Genomic DNA, 15766 nt, shown 5'->3' with positions numbered 1-15766 from the left:
GCTCTCGCGGCCTGCCCATGACCACGAGCACTGAGGACGTGACTCAGGAGCTCGCAGACTTAGGATACGAGGCCCTTCACGTATCCCGCATTTTCGCCCGTCAGGGCAGACCAGGGTGCACTTTCTTCGCACTCCTGAAACGCACCCCCGGCCTCACCCCCGGCATATTTGAAATCACAGAGCTTCTGAACATGCCGGGCATCAAAGTCGAAGCCTGGAAGAAGAAGGCAGGTCCAGCGCAGTGCTACCGCTGTCAAAAGTTCCGGCACTCAAGCCAGAACTGTCACAGGAAGGTGGCCTACGTTAGATGCGGTGACGAACACGCCGCAAAGGACTGTCCCCTCCCCCCTGATGGAGAGCCCCGTTGCGCGAATTGCAAGGGGCCCCACCCTGCTAATTCCAGAGATTGTGAGGTGTACCAGCGGGAAGCGAATAACAGGTACGCAGGCCCGCTGGCACAGACCGCTCAAACCCAGCCCCCCCTACCCCCCCCCCCCCCCCGCACGAGGGACCCCCCCATACCGGACCAAGAGGTTCCCCCCCTACCGCCAACAGCCACTTCTCTTATGGCCGAGGCCAACCCACCGACTCCTCGCATTGCCCCCATTACCGCGCCTGAAACACAGGAGCGGAAAAAGAAGAAAAGGAAGAAGTCCTCCAAAAGGAGGAAGTCCAAGTCGGGTGGTGCGACTTCCACAGCCGCCACCGACTTAGAATATGAGCCATCTGCTCCACCACCTAATGAGGCGACCTTACTGCCTACCCCCCTGCCACAGCGCACTCCGCGCCCCCCTCGTGCCTCTCGCACCCATGCAGCTAGGTCTGCCACTACAACTACCGAAACAAACTCGGTTAATTTTGCCGCTCTGCCGGCCAATACCCCCTCTCGCCCCCCTCCCCCCAGACGGGAAAGGAGCAGGCAAAGTAGGGGTAATGCAACCTCCTCCATAATGGACACCATACAATCTCTTCTTTCTCTGGCCATGGATACCTATACAAGGATCCAGGCCGACGACGCTATTTCTTCCGCCTTTCTACGGGCGCTCCCTAAGGGACTGACTCTCATTTCCAACCTGGTTTCCCAATGGCTACCACAGCACCCACAGAATTAAAGGTCGTGCACTGGAACGTCCGGGTAGTCCGCGGCAAGGCTGTCCACATAATACATGTCCTAAAAGAATATGATGTGGATATAGCCTTGCTGAGTGAGACCCTCCTGTCCCCTCCGGACCGTTTCAGAGTGCCGGGATACCATGTATACCGGCAGGATTTCCTGGGAGGAGACAGAGTCTGCAGAGGTCTCGCTGTCCTGGTAGGCAGGAGACTTTTGCACCAACTCCTCCCAGCTCCCAACGTTTCCTCCATCTACGCCCTCGGAGTAGAGGTACTTCTAGGCCATACCCGTACGCATATTTACGCGAGCTACAAACCACCCGGAAGGCGTTTAGATATCTCCGACATCACCGGACTCCTATCAGAGGAGCCCACAGTGATTGCCGGAGATCTAAACTGTAAACACCCTGGGTGGGGCTCGCGTACGGCGAACGCGGACGGCCACCGCCTTTTTGCCGACGCCGAGAGGGCCGGGTACTCGGTGGTGGGCACTTACACGCCCACCCACATTCCAGATAACCCAGCCCATCTGCCAGATGTCCTTGATGTGGCTATTGTTAATAACCTGTCCGGGGACATCCATCAGGAGGTACTCGAAGAGGCACACGGCTCGGACCATCTCCCGGTCCTGGCCATCATTTGTGCAGCTCCTGCGAGCATTCCACCGTTGCCTCCGCCCCCTTTTCGTGACTGGGAGAAATTCTCCTCTCAGATGCACGGGACAACGCCTAATTTCCCGGTAGATTCTGTAGAGTCAGTTGATGCTATGACTCTGCAGATCACCGAGGCGATCTCCGCGGCTCTAGATGCGGCAACTCAGCCGCCTCGCCGCAGGTTCAAACGCCCCTCCCTGACTCGCCACGTAGCTGAACTCCTAGCTGAGAAGCGTAAGGCTCGCCGGCTGTGGCAATCAACTCGTTGCCCAACCGCTAAAAACCGGCTCAACCGGCTGAACGAGCAGGTCAGCCAAGCGCTTCATGACCTGAAGGCGGCAGACTGGACCCAGCGCATCCAGGAGGCAGGTGAGGATTGGCCGTCCCTGCATCGCTTCTGCCGTAGCCTTACTAACACAACTCCCCCTGTCAGACCACTTCTGCACCCGGACGGCAACCTTCGATACCGTGCCGAGAACAGAGCAGAGATTCACGCCAACCACCTTGAACGCCAATTTTCTCCACTATCGACCACCGCAACGGACCACGCCCAGGCTGTTTCCGAGGAGGTAAGGGCAGCCCTTCTCTCCCCCCCAGGCCCCCCCAATTTTAGTTTCTCCCCGAGAGAGGTACAGAAGGTACTCTCTCGGTTGAAGCCTCACAAGGCTCCCGGGGCGGATGGTATTTCAAATTCCGCCCTACGCCATCTCCCCTTCAGGACAGTGACCGCCCTGACCCGTCTTTATAACGGGATAGTAAGGACCGGCCACTTCCCTACCGCCTGGAAAAAGGGGATCATAATTACCATTCCCAAGCCCCATAAGGATCTCAAACGGGCCGAGGGCTACAGGCCCATAACCCTCTTATCAACTCTCTCTAAGACCTTTGAGGTCCTTCTCAAAAAACATCTGTCCCCCTATCTTCCTCCTCGAGAGGATCAGTTCGGATTCCGCTCCGGGCTGAGCACAACTCTCCAGCTGGTGCGCGTGGTTAACCATCTTTCCGTTGCGGCCAACAAGAAGGAATCCACGGTCGCAGTTTTTCTCGATATGGAGAAGGCGTTCGACAGCGTGTGGCACGACGGCTTGCTCTGCAAGCTTATCCGAGCAGGTGTCCCCCTCTTCATTGTAAGGCATCTTTCCTTTCCGACCGGACCTTCCAGGTCCGTGTCGACGGGGTCCTCTCAACAGAGCACCCCATCACCGCAGGTGTCCCCCAAGGGGGCGTTCTTTCCCCAGATCTTTACAAGCACTACGGTAGCGATGTGCCTAAAGATCCGGGCACCATAGTGGCGCTGTATGCCGACGATACGGTGTACTTCGCCTCCTCCCTCACGGTAGATCATGTGGCCATCAAGATCCAGAGGACGCTGGACCTCCTCCCAGACTGGCTGAGCAAATGGCGACTGGCTGTCAATGCAGCTAAGTCCCAAGCGCTCGCCGTCACCAGGAGTCGAGGATTTCCGGCCCCCCTGAAGATCGGAGACGCCGAGATCCTGTGGGGCAGAACGGCGAAATATCTGGGGGTAATTATCGACCGCTCCCTTTCCATGACAGCCCAGTGTCAGGCAGCGGTGAACGGAGCCAAGGCAGCGGTAGCCCAGCTGCACCCGGCCTACTCATCACCGCAGATCCCGCTCAACATGCGCATCGCGCTGTACAAATTGTATATTCGCAGCCGCCTCACGTACGCAGCCCCAGCGTGGCACCATCTGCCCTCTGCTTCGCACAAGCGAACGCTACAGAGAGTGCAGAATAAGGTGCTACGCCGAATGGCCGGAGCGCCGTGGTACATGAGGAACGACCTCGCGCCTACCTGAGTTGGCCAACCTGGCGCCGTGGCATGCACGACCGCCGGACCGCCACCGTCTGCCCAGAGACGCCGTCCCAGAGGACATCGCCGATGTTCCGCCCACCAGCCATTGAAGAGGAGGAGATTGTACCGCGGCACCCAGCCGCGGTGCCTACTATCACCGTGGGATCGTTCTCCCCCCTCCTATCCCTGCGCCGGCACTTTACATGTCGGCGTATTTTTCTATTCCGCCTGGGGCCTGACGGCCGCGACAGCCCTATTGTCGTAACCGTCGACCCCATGGCTCAACTTCCCCCCGTCCACCGTAAATAAAAAAGGCCGAGGTTCGGAAGCTTTTCCTCTACCCTTAAAATTTCCCAGGTCGCTTAGATCCGCAGGCGTGATAGCATGGTGTGTGCGGGAGTGGACCCATACACGCTCCCTTGGTCCCGGCCGGGGCCCGCACGCACCATTTGGATAACCTGCTGCGTCTGATGTTCGTTTGTGGCCTGGTCAGGCGTGGTATGGTCTGTTGCTCATGGTCTGGGTTTTTCCGCAAAACGGTATATATAAAATGATATTTTCCCATGCAGAGGGGTATAGCCCCTGGACATGGTTTCCCACCCGGGGCCCCTTCGCGGGACTCGGCGTGTGGGAAGTTACGACGGAGGGCTCTCGCGGGCCGCGAATTCAGTCCGCGCGCGAATTCCATACCAACGTCGTGTCCCTGTCGCTTGCCGCCGCGCCGGTAATAATATTAGTGCCGCCATTTTGTGAAGTTGTTCTGAAGCTCTGCAAACGCCATGAAGACCGTAGCCACGCTGCGAAGATCCCTCGCTCGACGTAGCCTCGATGTGAAACCGCGTAGTGTTGTGTTGCGAAGAATTCTTATTAGAAAAATGCCTTTTTCAAGGCCGGTTCATGTCCGGTATTATTACACGGACAGTTTCTCTCGTCATTGCGAACGTACGTTCTTTGCAGAGCGATTTTCTTCTGTGTTTCAACTTCTATAACGAACGTATACAAAGACGGCGTGCGTTCTTTTCAGAGCGCGTTGTTTTCTTTATTTCAATCGGCGAACGAAACGTAGGTACTGCTACACCCATAAACCTATAATGCTATATTATATTAAGTCTATGGCTACACCAGTATACTGACCTAATAGCTTAGGCCAATGAACGCTTAGGTTTAGGATATTTTGATTTATGTCACACTTGACAGTACACTGATATTTTTTGGAAACACAATCCATATGTAGTCAGTGGTGCCAACCTGCAGATAATTTCAGATCGGTGAAGAACCAATAGAAAATCTAGAAGTGTTTATCCTTACGCCATCTAGTTAAGATTGTTAAAAATAAAATTAAAAAATATAAATGAAAATCCCTCATTGCCTGATGGAAATTGGGAAGTTCAAAAGAAAAATGAGAATGTGTATTTTATGCTTTTCTTAATTTAGTACAGACGTATTAGCTTAGATTTTAAATTATAATATTATTATGAAGATATTGTTTAAGTCTGTTCCACATTATTGATTAAGAGTATATTGATTTATGAGTATAAGTAGCCATGTTCGTTTCATTTTTTCGCAGTTTGGCAGCTGACTGTCAACTTCATAATTGAGTGTCATGTTCTAACAATTTCTGTCAGATTTTAGAACATGACACACTGACACTAATTTTAAACTTTGCGCATGCGCAATGTGCATTGAAAAACGAAACGAACACGACTAGTAAATGTTTCATTTAGCCCACAGATTATTTACGCCTCTAGTACACCGACGACACTGTCACCTGTGGAACGCGAAACGACGGCGAATCGATGGTCTCACCACTTTCACCAGTCACCCGCCACACGACAGTGCGTTTTAATAATAATTTATTGCAGGCAATAAACCTTTTAAAAAATTAAAATATATAAAATTAAAAAAGTTATAGTCTGTCAAAAAGTGAAGAAATTAAAAAGTGGCAGCATCGTAGTCTCATCCCTTTTTTCGTAAGTTGATTTGAAAGGGATGACACCACAATGTTGCCACTTTTTAAATTCTTTGCATCTCGCTCTATTCCTGTTTCGCAGAGTTTTCGCGTTTCGCAGCGTCGCGCGTTGGTGTTAGAGGCGATAACAATTTTTACCAATATATATTACAGAACGAGAAACATTTTTTTCATTTTTATTTTAATGACAAATAAAGAATTAAGAAACACATTAAAAATATAAAATATTATATTATTATACAGTCAATAACAATGTTTCAATACCTTACTCTCATTCAATAACATTTAATATTGTAATATGCACTATAAACTATAAAGTCTTGATTGTAATAAATTGTAGGTAAACAGTTTTAACTCTAATTTAAATTTTATTGGTTTTTAGTTCATAGAAACAAGAAAAGAAGATTTGTTTTATAAACCTATTATAATTATAATTATAGTAAAAGCTAAAAGGTAAGTTATACCTAAAAATATATATTACACATTTCCCATACCCACAAAAGATACATAAATTAAAAAATAATAATATTATATAAAATTAACACTTTTGTTTTTTACATAATATAAGCCATGTGTAATTTTGGTGACTAGTTTTTAGTATATTGGAAGGCATAAATCAATTATGAGGAGGCCAATTTATGCAATGGTTTTACAATAGTTGCCAGTGCAGCTATAGACGAAATTGCACCAAAAGCACCCACAGCACTCGGGCTGAATCTGGTGAAACCCAACGCAGTCAAGGGTATGAAGATGTCACAAGAATTCTTCAATGTATCAATAAAAACATCTTGATGGCAATTAAGAAATGTTTGCATATGCTTTAGTCTTGTGTAGAAATCTGTCTTCAAAGCATTGTTTAGTAAATAAGATGGTCTCAGCAATTTTGAGCTGTTAATATCAAGAATGTGCATTATTTCGTAGACATCTCGGACTAAATTAGCTATGATTGAGAGCAACCAAAATTTATAAGCAGTTGTGTTCCAACTATCTGCATCTGTTTTCAAAAACCCACTTTTTGTGAGCCATACAATGTGATCCGCGAATAGAAATAACCCATGAGCAACTTTACTTAGTGTCATTGATGTCCTTATAATTGGGTCATCTATACTCATTGTATTTAATGCAATATAAAAGATGTCGACACACCTTCCCAATCTTAGAACTGAAAAATTAAAAATTAAGTATATGTAAACTTAGTTTAATGGATAATGTATTATTGATACTAAGTTTTATACCTTTTCTAAAAGTACTGAAAGTATTCTCGAGGCTTTTAATCCTGTCAACAGAGTATTTATTTGCGTGTCGAGACTCTAGTTGATGCCATACAAGACGACTTGTGTACTGTATTAACCTGAAAATATGAAAAGTGTTTAATGTCCTCTATTATTTCTTGTCTATTAAATATTGTGTACCTACTAGTAAACATAAAAAGCATACCTTGCAAGTTTGTCTCTCCCATTTGATTGGTTATTAACTTTTATAATGATATCCATTGGTTTTAAAATATAAATAAATTCTTTTAAATAGTTAATGCTCTCTACAAACCGCAAACACTTATTGGGGTTGTAACTTGTACCAAAGCTACCTACTTAGTAATTATTACAATGTTAATGTAAACAGGAAAATACTACACAAACCTACGACGACTACTACTATAAGTGAAGTGTCTTTCAAGTTAACGTTTTATGTGTCTAATCAATGCACTTTTGTGATGAATATTTTATAAATTAGTTCAGTTTTTATCTTATATTTTAAAATTAAAAACAACGATAACCTTTAGAGTTTAGACTTTGTTTTGACTTTGATTTTGAAATTTGACATTAAAATTATTATCTATGAATTTGACAATAGTTGACGTCATGTTGACGTTGACAAATGTTGACAAAAAACAAGAATCATTCACCGTTCACGTCGGATTTTGGAGGCTGGAAATTTCGCTTCGCTTCGATTCGCTTCGATTAATGTTCGCCGCGCGGGAGACCAATCATTAATCTAAGTGAATCACTATACGAATTGCATGCAAAGTGGAGTTTAAAAATTAATCATTTTATGATTAATTGTATGATTCTCCAAAGCGACCTTTTTAGCCCCGCAGAAGTTTTTACACACAGATGAAACCAATTTCGGTTTCGTTTGACAGCTCGAGATTGTAGGTTTGCACTTTGCGCTAGGTATAAAGCCGGCGCCAGACATGGGCTTCAAAGTTTGAGCAAACTTTGCACAAATAGGAAAATGCCAGCAATTAACTTTGCACAAATAGGTAAATGTCAGTGCCACACTTGGCGAATTTGCGTATTTGATCACATGTCTGGCACCCCCCTATTATTAACTTTATGCCTCCAACTTGGAGGCTGGGGCCTGAGGCACAGATTAAGGTAGGTAACGACAGTATACAAATAAGTCTATGGTATGTATATATATATAGGCTTGGGGACTGGGGTCTGCCCGGTCTGGGCAGTGGGCAGCGTAGCCAACCCCCTCAGTTTTAGCTGTAGATCTACACTTTTCGGAAATCCTCTCAGTTTTCAGTTTACAGCTAGACTTTAGGCCTTTTCGAATTGGGATGTGGTTGGTAACACTGGGTCTGGGGCACGGAGCTCATACAAAAAGGAGCTGGCCTAAGCAACTGTGCACTGTGATTTTCAACTAGGTCCTGACGTCATCATTGTGGGCGGGGCTTAAGTCAGTGCACTTTCAGCGTTTGTCAGGTGCACACGTAACGAGACTCCCAATAAATTGGTGTTTTCTGCGTATTTAACAAGGAAAGGATGAAGTATTGTGTTTTACAATGTCGAAAACACTCAGACAGACGTTCTGATAATATAAATACCATCACATTTCATTTGGAAATAATTTTAAATGTAATTTAAATATAAAAGTTCTAGAACATTTCATCTTTCAGCGTTAATTATACTACTTGACACTAGGTGGCCAAACCTTTGAAAGATAATACAGACGTAAATGCGTATAATTTTGCATAAGTTTATTACAATAATCATACTTGAATACTGAAAACCGTTATACACTTAGTCTTAAACACATTTAATAGCTAAAACCGTGATTATATAGCTTTTATTATTTTATTACTTATAAACCGCCATCTGTCGTCACCTATGATAACTATTTGAAACGTAAAAAATATCCAGGGCCGTAGTACGTCCCATAATATTCAAGACAAAACGACATCTAGTGTAAGATAGTTGAACTAAGTGGTAACATCAACATCGACCTAAGCTAGTAGTTTTGCTTTTAGCCGATAGATGAAATATTGAGAAGTGGGTGGAGCTTGACACCCCCTCACCTCGCAAATGGGGTTGGCAACTGTCAAAGTGGCGCTATAGTAGCTTTCACCTTGTAGTTGTCAAAGTGTATGGAATTATAAGGGAATTTTCGATTAATTTAAATAAATAACATGCCTCAGATGTGTGAAGTCCCGTTTTGTAAAGAAATAGGTGCCCACTATAATTCCCAAAAGATCCTAATATGGCTAAGATGTGGCTGAAAGCTATAATAAGGAAAAACTTTAGGCCCGAAGTTAGGCCCCATAAAAATGTAAACATTTCCATGATTCCGACTTCCAAAACATAAGTATTTATCAGGTATGTTATTATTTTAACTATATTTTGTAAGTAAATCATAATATATAAGTAGACATAGTTTGTTTCCATACATGTTTTTATAATATAAAATTATTATTTTAGGTCTCAAGAATCAACACAGATACACAGATACAGATACTACAGATACCCTGCCCAAAGAGCTACTCATTCATACTAGCTCATACAAAAATAAAAATACTATTAAATTTTTAGTAGGTCCAACCCCAGGTTTCTCAATTGTTCTCAAGGGTACAGCGGAGCAACAAGTGACCGTCAAAATATGATACAGTGAAGTCCTTTAATAGATAATTAGTGTCAAGAAGGAGACTGTATTATAATGGCAAACAGGGGTTTTAATGTTCAATCAAATCAAATAGGTCTTGAATCTTTGCAATAAAAAACATAATATTTACTATTAACATACCTACTTTTTTAAAAGGCAAGTCACAAATAGCAGGGGTTTTGCTAAAACATGACCAGAAGCTTGGAGAGATTGATAGGTTTAACAAAAACATACAAAATTTTACAAACTCTTTTTATGTGCCTTTAGCATCAGAAATATTTTTTACTTGTTTTATGTTATATAAGTTTAGGGAATGTATTGTTGATAATAAAAAGTACAAAATCAATGTATGTTTTATTTATATGATCTTATATTATAACAATGCTTTAATCCAGTTTCATCACATTAATGCTTTATAATTAATATATTACAGATATAGCTGAATAATAAGTTTTTGTTTCTTATAACTAAACTTGGTTTAGTTATAAGAAACAAAAACTTGTTTACAGTTAGATTCCTGTGCTATTCCACTTTTGTGAAGCTTTAAATTTACTTCATATTGCAGCTGCTTCATAGTTTTTTGCAATATCCTTTAATAAAGGTATTTTCCCCCATATTTGAATCCAAATCCTCTTGCTAAAACAAGGTAGGTATCGGGACTCACACAATGCCTTAGCTTCACTTATTTTCTTGTCATCACTAAAAATAGTAATAAAATATTATAGGTGATTATAGGTATTTGATTGAATTGTAATGAAAATATTTGTACTTATGTACGTGGGTTATGTATACTTACCAGCAAAATTACTGTCGTATGTAAGTTTGGGTTACATGAGGTAACAATGAACTAGCATTTATGTCCCGATATGTCCTAACATGAGGAACTTCCATCACATCGTCAATGGACTGATTCTCTGCACTTCCAAAATTGGAATTCCGGTCGTAAAGTTCCAATCTACAAGGTGAAAAAGTTAAGAATAAATAACAACAATAGAAGTTATAATTCAAGCTCCAAATTGAATATTTACTTAATATTGTTACGTAACTTAAAAATATTTGTAAAAAGGTACACATTTTTTCCATTTTTTGGCTATGAGTGCCTAATTTTATTGGAAAAAAATGCAAATCAAATATTTTAGAGGTTATACCTTTCGACTAATTCTGCCCGTCTTCCGTTAAGCGATGCGCCTCTTTTCATTAGTTCAGCTTTTAGCTCACTTACACGCCAAGACGAATACATAATGATTTCAATATAATTAATACAGAAATTATGCAAAACTACTAAATAAAATTGTTGTTGTTGTTTGACAAAATCATTGACAGGTAAAAGCTAAGGTGGCGGCATCTACGAAAAGTTTCGACCGGCCTTCCCCATTGTCACGCGTCGTTTCATAAGGAAACTTGATTACAACACCTCCTCTTAGTATTAGGTCCGTGGTCTGGGGAATCTCTATTGTCTCTCGTTTGTTGGCTTTATGGGCAACGCTCCCTTTGCCTGTCCCGACAGGGACGAATAAAAAAAATAATGTCTCTGGTTTGTGGCTGTATGGGCAACGCTTCCTTTGCCTGTCCCGACCGGGACAAAATAAAAAACAAAATGTCTCTGGTTTGAAGAAAAATATCGGATGTATCGACTATCGGCAAGCCAAAAAGCACTCTCTGTTATTAAAATAAAGTTAAAAATCGCACATAATTTTTAATTGTTTTATTGACATTTGATGGCGAAAATATTAGTTTTCGCCATGTTTCCGGTAGAAGAAAAAAAACATCATTCACCGGATTGGTCACATTGAACTATAGTTAATCGATATCATGAACTAATTGACTTTCTTTCCTGTATCATAATGTGCTTTGAAATAATCGACAAATAGAAATATTCAAGAAAATAAACGCACACTACTTGTATGAAAATAAGCACAAAATGGCCACGCGATGACGGACTAAGACTACATCTATAGTAAATACTTCATCTATGGGTCACACAATGGTCACATCCACAGATGTCACATCAATGGGTCACCGGCGTCCGGAAGGGGGGCCGAGCGGGTGGCGGGACGGGAGGGTCGACCACCGCGTCCGCCATTTTCATCACCATTTTGTTTTGCAGTTCGCAAGTTGAAGTTCGGTGGCCTTGTTTTAAATAATTATCTCAACCTGCGTTATTGCTAGAAACTCGGACTTTTTATGTATAAAATCCGTAGTGGAGTTTTAGTGGTAGCTTTTTTATTTTGTGGTAAGACTATATTAAAAAACTGTTGTGCAGTGGAGTTATTTGTTCTGGAACAAAGCGACATTTTGAAGTGACGTGTTATGTTGTGCATTTCAGATTTTCGTTCACCAAACTGAGCTTTCATGATTGGATTACCGCGTAGCGATAGAGATAGAGATCGTATTACGGTGAAAATTCGTAACATGAAGCGGAGTTCGTCAAGGGACAGTATGCCGCGGTCTAAGCGGACGCGTAGTAGCATAGGGAGGTACGACGATAGCTCTGATGAGCGCATCACTCCCGAGCGCGTTCGCCGCCGGGTCCGTTCGCCGAGCCCCCGGGGCCGGTACGTGTCTCCGCACCGCGACGATTATGTTCGGTCCCGAGAAGTGCGCGAAGACTCTGTGCGACCCTATTACAAGGTTCTGTGTGTGAGTGCTCTACACCCGAAAGCGTCCGATGAAATCGTGAAGGACACCCTATACAGGGAGTACAAAAAGTTCGGGGATTTCAGCATCAAAATATCTCACGAGCTAGACGAGAGAGTGGCTTACGTATGCTTCCGTAGTACGGAGGACGCTAGAGACGCGAAACATGCCAAGCCGAGGATAATAATGTATGACAAAGTTGCAATTGTTGACCCAGTGTATGAACCGGTCCGTTCCGAGTACCGTAGTAGACCGAGAAGTATAACCCCGCCTGACTATGATCGTCCCTACTCCTATGCCTGGTCTCCGGCTCCCGAAAGACGAAGAGCTCCTCCAGATGATCGTGCCTACGGTATTCCACCTACAGTACCTCCCCATCACAGGGACTTCCGTCCTCCCATGCACGAGTATCCAATGGCAGGTCCTCATGGGCCTCCGATGCATCACCGTCCACCTATGCATCATCCACCTCATCCCCATTATATGCCTCGACCGTACATGCCTCGACCGCACCATCCACCATTTGAAAAGCTCGAAAACAAAAAAGATAAGTTTCCTAACTATTTGCACCATGTTCAACCTGAAGATGATCCTTTGGCCACCAGGACATTGTTTGCTGGTAATTTAGAAATAAACATTTCTGATGAGGAGCTTCGTCGCATATTTGGCCGTTATGGTATTGTTGAGGATATTGACATAAAAAGGCCGCCACCCGGCACAGGCAATGCTTTTGCTTTTGTAAGATATCAAACTTTGGATATGGCTCACCGGGCTAAGGTTGAGCTTTCGGGGCAATATATTGGTAAATTCCAATGTAAGATTGGTTATGGTAAAGCAACCCCGACTACAAGAGTTTGGGTAGGTGGTCTTGGGCCTTGGACCTCTGTTGCACAGCTTGAGAGGGAATTCGATAGGTTTGGAGCAATCAAAAAGATTGAGTATGCTAAGGGTGAACCTCATGCGTACATTTTGTATGATTCAATTGATGCTGCACAGGCAGCCGTTAAAGAGATGAGGGGATTCCCACTTGGGGGCCCTGAAAGACGTCTTAGAATTGATTTTGCTGATGTTGGTAATGGTGGAACATACAGGCCCAAACCGTATGTCGCCCCAGTGGGAGAGGAAGGTCGCGCTGGGGAGGCATATGAAGGTTATGAGGGCTATGAAGATGGATATGCTTATGGTAGTGCAGGTTACAGAGGTAGGGGTCGTGGACGTGGCCGAGGCATGTATCGTGGGGTATACCATGGGGCAGGTGACTACCGTGACGATGAATGGAGACGACCAGTAGATGGCGAGTATGATGGCCGTATACGAAGGTCAGGCTCCCGGGAGCCTGGAGTAGATAGGTCGCGATCACGCTCACCCAGACGCCGGTCTCCAGATAGTGACTCAGATGGATCCCCACGAAGGAGTGGTGGAATGTTGGCTTCTGCAAGGACATTGCCTGAAGTAGTACGGAAGGCGACCACTATTTGGAATGGTGCCCTTATATTGAAAAATTCCTTATTTCCTACCAAATTTCACCTTACTGATGGTGACTCTGAGATCATTGATAGTCTGATGAAGGATGAAGATGGCAAAAACCAACTGAGAATTACACAGAGACTCAGATTGGATCAGCCCAAGTTGGATGATGTACAGAAACGCATAGCCACATCGAGTTCTCATGCCATATTCTTGGGAGTCGCTGGATCTACACAATCTATTACAAATGAAGATGCCAGCATACAGACGAGACCTATGCGAAACTTGGTGTCCTATCTCAAGCAAAAGGAAGCAGCCGGTGTAATATCTCTGTTAAATAAGGAGACCGAGGCTACTGGAGTTTTGTACTCGTTCCCCCCGTGTGATTTCTCCACCGACTTGCTAAAGAGGACCTGCCACAATCTTACTGACGACAGTCTCAAAGAGGACCACCTGGTCATAGTAGTGGTTAGGGGTGGCTCGGCTTAAATTATAAACATAAATAAGAATTAGATTAGCATAAGATTTTCTTAAACTTATATTATTTTGATTATACATTTTTATTTTGTATCTTGTGACGTGTAGTGAACTTGTGATGTGTAAATAATTTTTATTTGTGGCCCTAGTTCTTCATGTGAAGTGCTGTTCACAGTTTTGTGTAAATTTATTTGCCAAATCATTCAATAGTTTGCTAGGTAATACAAATGTGTATCACTATATCCAAAATTGTGTAAAATTTGAGTGTATGTGTAGTGTGTGCAAACACAAATAGAATATTATATCTCATGTTGTTGTTTTTTTATACCTCGTGATATGTGAGTGAGTATTGTGAGCTGGTGTTCTTGTAGGCAAAGCCAATGTACTAGAAACATTGATAGTTTACAGTGCCTGCAAATGCAGTGAGCTAGTGCAAATATTCAGTGCTGTGACAAACAGTTGTTTAGTGTAATAGTTGTTTCAGTTTATGAATAAAAACCAAGTTAAAAGTTACAATAGATTGTGAGGTAGTGGCAAAAGTGAATGCACTGAGATCAAGTTTTGGTTCTTTTTCTTTTCATGTGAGTGATTCAAAAGTCAATTTTATTGGTAAGTTGTAGAAGATGAGTTTTATTTACTAGTCTTCCAATAAATAAAATGTTCATGTAACTAACAAATAAGTAATTTTTGATTGCACTAAAAGAAATCCATATTGCCCCAAAAAGTATTCAATTTGTGGTTGAAAAAGTCACAGCAAAGAATAGGTTAATGTTGTTTTTTTTATTATCTTCAACCATTAATTACAAAAATAAAAGTAAAATATGTACGAAAATCACTATTATTTTCTCAAACTTTATATCATTCAAAACTCGATGCTTTATAATTATGAAGTTTTACTTCATACTATCTGTACTCTGTTTCAATTTTTTATAAACAAAGATGAGTAAAGGCAGTTAGAATGCTAAAATGTTTCATCTTGCTTGCATTTCAATTGAATTAAAACTGAGTATAATAACAAAGTGCAGAGCCCTATCCCAGAAAGCAAATTTTGGTGGTCACGTCCATCAAGCCATGAGGATACGACTAGGAAGGATAATCACAAAAATGCTCTGACTTCCTGTAAAAAAAGGATGACATTTAACAGATGGTGAGTGTGGTACATTAGGAGCTCCTTTTAATTAGGGTCATAACTTTAATACCAATTTAATAACCTGTATTGTTACTTGCCTACAATGTCTATATGGGAAACAAAAATCAAAAATGACCACTTGAATGAAGCAGTAAAATCTTTTAACCCTTTATTTTTATGTAAACCCCTTGAAAATAACTATAATGTTCATTTACTTCATGGCCAACACAAGTATTAAAAAAATTTCACTTTTTAAATTTACTAGTTACTAGTACATTGTAACAAGAGTAAATCCTTTAAGATATGTGGTAAACCATGAAGTCTGCCAGAAGATGCATTAACCCTCTTCAGTCAAAGATGGAAATTTACAGGTAAGTAAAATGATTCTTCTTTTTCTTAAGATTAGCTTAGATATATTATATCAAATAACAAAGCAGTTATAAAATATTTTTTAGACAATTATTAATTATTGCTTTCATGTATTTTAATTTGATACACTTTTCTTTTGGTTCTATAGAGCACAAATTATAGCAGAATTAATTGGTTGTTTAAAAGACTGTATAATATTGTGTTAGCAATATAATCAAATAAATGAATATTTAGTTTAATGCTTGTTTTATTTCT

The 15766-nt window shown here is 42.4% G+C and overlaps 2 protein-coding genes and 1 long non-coding RNA gene across 3 annotated transcripts; 1 reads left to right on the top strand and 2 right to left on the bottom strand.

Annotated features, from left to right (window-relative positions):
- Positions 1-6137: 6137 nt before the first annotated feature.
- LOC121737001 (peroxisomal membrane protein 11B) lies at positions 6138-7313 on the bottom strand. Its single transcript, XM_042128503.1, has 3 exons — positions 6988-7313; positions 6786-6901; positions 6138-6712 (listed from the first exon to the last, which is right to left on the bottom strand). Exons 1-3 carry the CDS (start codon positions 7041-7043, stop codon positions 6171-6173), a joined length of 714 nt encoding a protein of 237 aa, XP_041984437.1. The 5' UTR covers positions 7044-7313; the 3' UTR covers positions 6138-6170.
- Positions 7314-9774: 2461 nt separating this feature from the next.
- Positions 9775-10800, bottom strand: LOC121737005. The gene is made up of 3 exons (XR_006037090.1): positions 10581-10800; positions 10229-10387; positions 9775-10131 (listed from the first exon to the last, which is right to left on the bottom strand). It is a non-coding gene; the product is annotated as an uncharacterized LOC121737005 (long non-coding RNA).
- Positions 10801-11519: 719 nt separating this feature from the next.
- LOC121736992 (RNA-binding protein spenito) lies at positions 11520-14322 on the top strand. The gene is made up of 2 exons (XM_042128493.1): positions 11520-11665; positions 11759-14322. Exon 2 carries the CDS (start codon positions 11785-11787, stop codon positions 14023-14025), a length of 2241 nt encoding a protein of 746 aa, XP_041984427.1. The 5' UTR covers positions 11520-11665; positions 11759-11784; the 3' UTR covers positions 14026-14322.
- The last annotated feature ends 1444 nt before the right edge of the window (positions 14323-15766 follow it).

This window comes from Aricia agestis, chromosome 20 (assembly GCF_905147365.1).
Source record: "Aricia agestis chromosome 20, ilAriAges1.1, whole genome shotgun sequence".
Classification (NCBI taxonomy): domain Eukaryota; kingdom Metazoa; phylum Arthropoda; class Insecta; order Lepidoptera; family Lycaenidae; genus Aricia; species Aricia agestis.
Note: the sequence above shows the minus strand (reverse complement) of the source record. Positions and strands in the feature narration are given on the sequence as shown.

Bases quoted from the DNA above. Each gene is read 5' to 3' on its own strand.
- LOC121737001 (XM_042128503.1), bottom strand. From the start codon at position 7,043: ATGGATATCATTATAAAAGTTAATAACCAATCAAATGGGAGAGACAAA. The intron at 6,902-6,987 runs GTATGCTTTTTA...TCATATTTTCAG, and splicing joins GGGAGAGACAAACTTGCAAG to GTTAATACAGTACACAAGTC. The intron at 6,713-6,785 runs GTATAAAACTTA...TTAATTTTTCAG, and splicing joins TTTCAGTACTTTTAGAAAAG to TTCTAAGATTGGGAAGGTGT.
- LOC121736992 (XM_042128493.1), top strand. From the start codon at position 11,785: ATGATTGGATTACCGCGTAGCGATAGAGATAGAGATCGTATTACGGTG.